This window comes from Trypanosoma cruzi, genomic scaffold, assembly GCF_000209065.1.
Source record: "Trypanosoma cruzi strain CL Brener 1047053517061 genomic scaffold, whole genome shotgun sequence".
In the NCBI taxonomy this organism is placed as follows: Eukaryota; Euglenozoa; class Kinetoplastea; order Trypanosomatida; family Trypanosomatidae; genus Trypanosoma; species Trypanosoma cruzi.
In genome coordinates this window covers 60,386-62,225 of record NW_001849525.1, presented here as the reverse complement: position 1 = coordinate 62,225, position 1,840 = coordinate 60,386, and the positions used below count along the sequence as shown (strand labels likewise).

Genomic DNA, 1,840 nt, shown 5'->3' with positions numbered 1-1,840 from the left:
GATGATTAAAGGACACCACGTGGAGGGTTGTGCCCTCTATCAGCACGGAAAGGGCGAAGGTAACATCTGTTAGTTCTTCAGATGGTGTGTTCAGCATTATGACACTCAATGAAAGGAGAGCGACAGACGTCATCCGGGATGTTTACTGCTCTCGCGAATTGCAGGGAAAAACATCGAAGGTGTTTCTTGGTATTCAGCATGAGGGCGTTTGTATTCCATTTTCTTTTGTTGGTTATCCGGATAACGGGACGCTGCAGTTTTCACTCCCAGAGGGCGTCGAAGTTCACTCCGGAGACACCGTTGAGCTTTTGGTGGATGATGTGGAGCTGGACTCCGAGGCTTCCGCTGCTCTTCTTATTGGCATGCAAAAAAAAATATCGATTACGCATGTTTTGAAGGACATTACTGTTGCTCGGGAAGCAAGGAAAAACATTGTGGCATCTTCGGTTGCCGGATTTCACTTTTCACATGGTGGCATGAACGTTGCGGCACGTCCTGAAGTCAAAATGACACTTGGGAATTCCACGACCATTTTTGCACCCTCGGTGTTGCAACGTTGTATGGGGAAGTACTGCCCAACGTCAGGCTTTTTTTCTCCCGGTCAGGTCTTTACATTGGGCAAATTCACTGGGGTTTACACCCGATCGAGTAGCTACAGCTTCCTCGAAGGGCTTAAGTGACTTGTTTTTGTTGTTGTTTTTTATTTTTTTTTTTTATTGTGTGTGTATGTATGGAGGGGGGAATCACTTGTTGTCGTGTGTTCTCTCTATTTGTGGGGATTGTTTTTGTTCCTCACCTATGGGGAGTAGGTGCCTATGATATCTGTGTGCGTGTGTGTCTGTGTATTTGACTGCGGTGGGGCGTTATTGAAGGGTCGGGGCGGTGATTTTATTTGGTAAAATTTTTATTCTGTGTGTACGTGCTGGCCTATTTGAAGGTGCTCTTTGGAGGTGGCGTCACACACGCATACAAAAACGCTGAGAATTATGCTTCTGTGCACTTATCTCTCTTTCATAGTCCTCAAAGAGAGAGGGGGGCAATAGTTCCACATGACATGTGTGGCCGTTGAGTTTAACAGCTGCTCAGTTGTGTACGGCGGGTGGACTCCGGAAGAACTTTACCGGTTTGCTCCGCACACTGATGTCCTCGCGCCCGTTCAGGGGTTTCTTGAAATTGACGAGTCCGTCGTGGTGCGTCCACGTCCGTCCATGATGTTTGCCACATTTGAGACGCTGCGCCGTTTTTGGGATCCGCATCCACCCGCGATGCCGTCAGGCGCCGAGGTGCTGCGTGCCGGCTCCACCTGTTGCATGCAGGTCTCATGGAAAAGTGGAGTGTCCTTTCGAGCCGTTTCTGACGACCTCGTCCCTGCGAAGGGTGTGTGGCTCCGTTTTGTCTCCAGTTTCTCTCACCGGAAGTACACCCTGGAACGAACACCGAGACAGCTGGGGATTCTTCTTCGTGCGCTGCGCGTGAGCTTTCCGCATCTCTTAGTACCGGCTTGCAGTGAGCCCAATGTTCAAACTGCACGAGGCTTGCTTGACTTTGTTGAGACCCACGCGGAGGCAGTCTTTGCTTACCTTCCATTGCTTTTTTTTCTGTATGAGCTGAGCAAGAAGAGTGTTGGAAACTTTTTTGATACACTGGAGGAACTAGTGCGGCGGCGACAGTTAAACGAGTCTAATCTCCTGAATGCACTGAGACCCAGAGAGGCGTCTTGGTTTGGTTGGAGCGCCCCCAAGTTAACCCTAAAAGAGGATTCACTTTCTGAGGATGTGGTGTTTATGGATACGCACGCAGCACGACTGCCTGATTCTTTCAAAGTGAAGTACATGTTTTC

At 49.2% G+C, this 1,840-nt stretch overlaps 1 protein-coding gene and 1 pseudogene across 1 annotated transcript, besides 2 other annotated features; both read left to right on the top strand.

Moving 5' to 3' along the window:
* On the top strand, positions 1 to 680 carry Tc00.1047053511155.10 (annotated as a pseudogene; the record flags this gene model as incomplete).
* Positions 1 to 1,840: a sequence feature (heterozygous, non-Esmeraldo-like haplotype).
* Positions 697 to 718: a sequence feature (AT_rich).
* Positions 1,050 to 1,840, top strand: Tc00.1047053511155.4 (hypothetical protein, conserved; the record flags this gene model as incomplete). Its single annotated transcript, XM_797432.1, has 1 exon — positions 1,050 to 1,840. A coding segment is annotated over one exon (791 nt), but the record flags the coding sequence as incomplete, so codon positions are not given.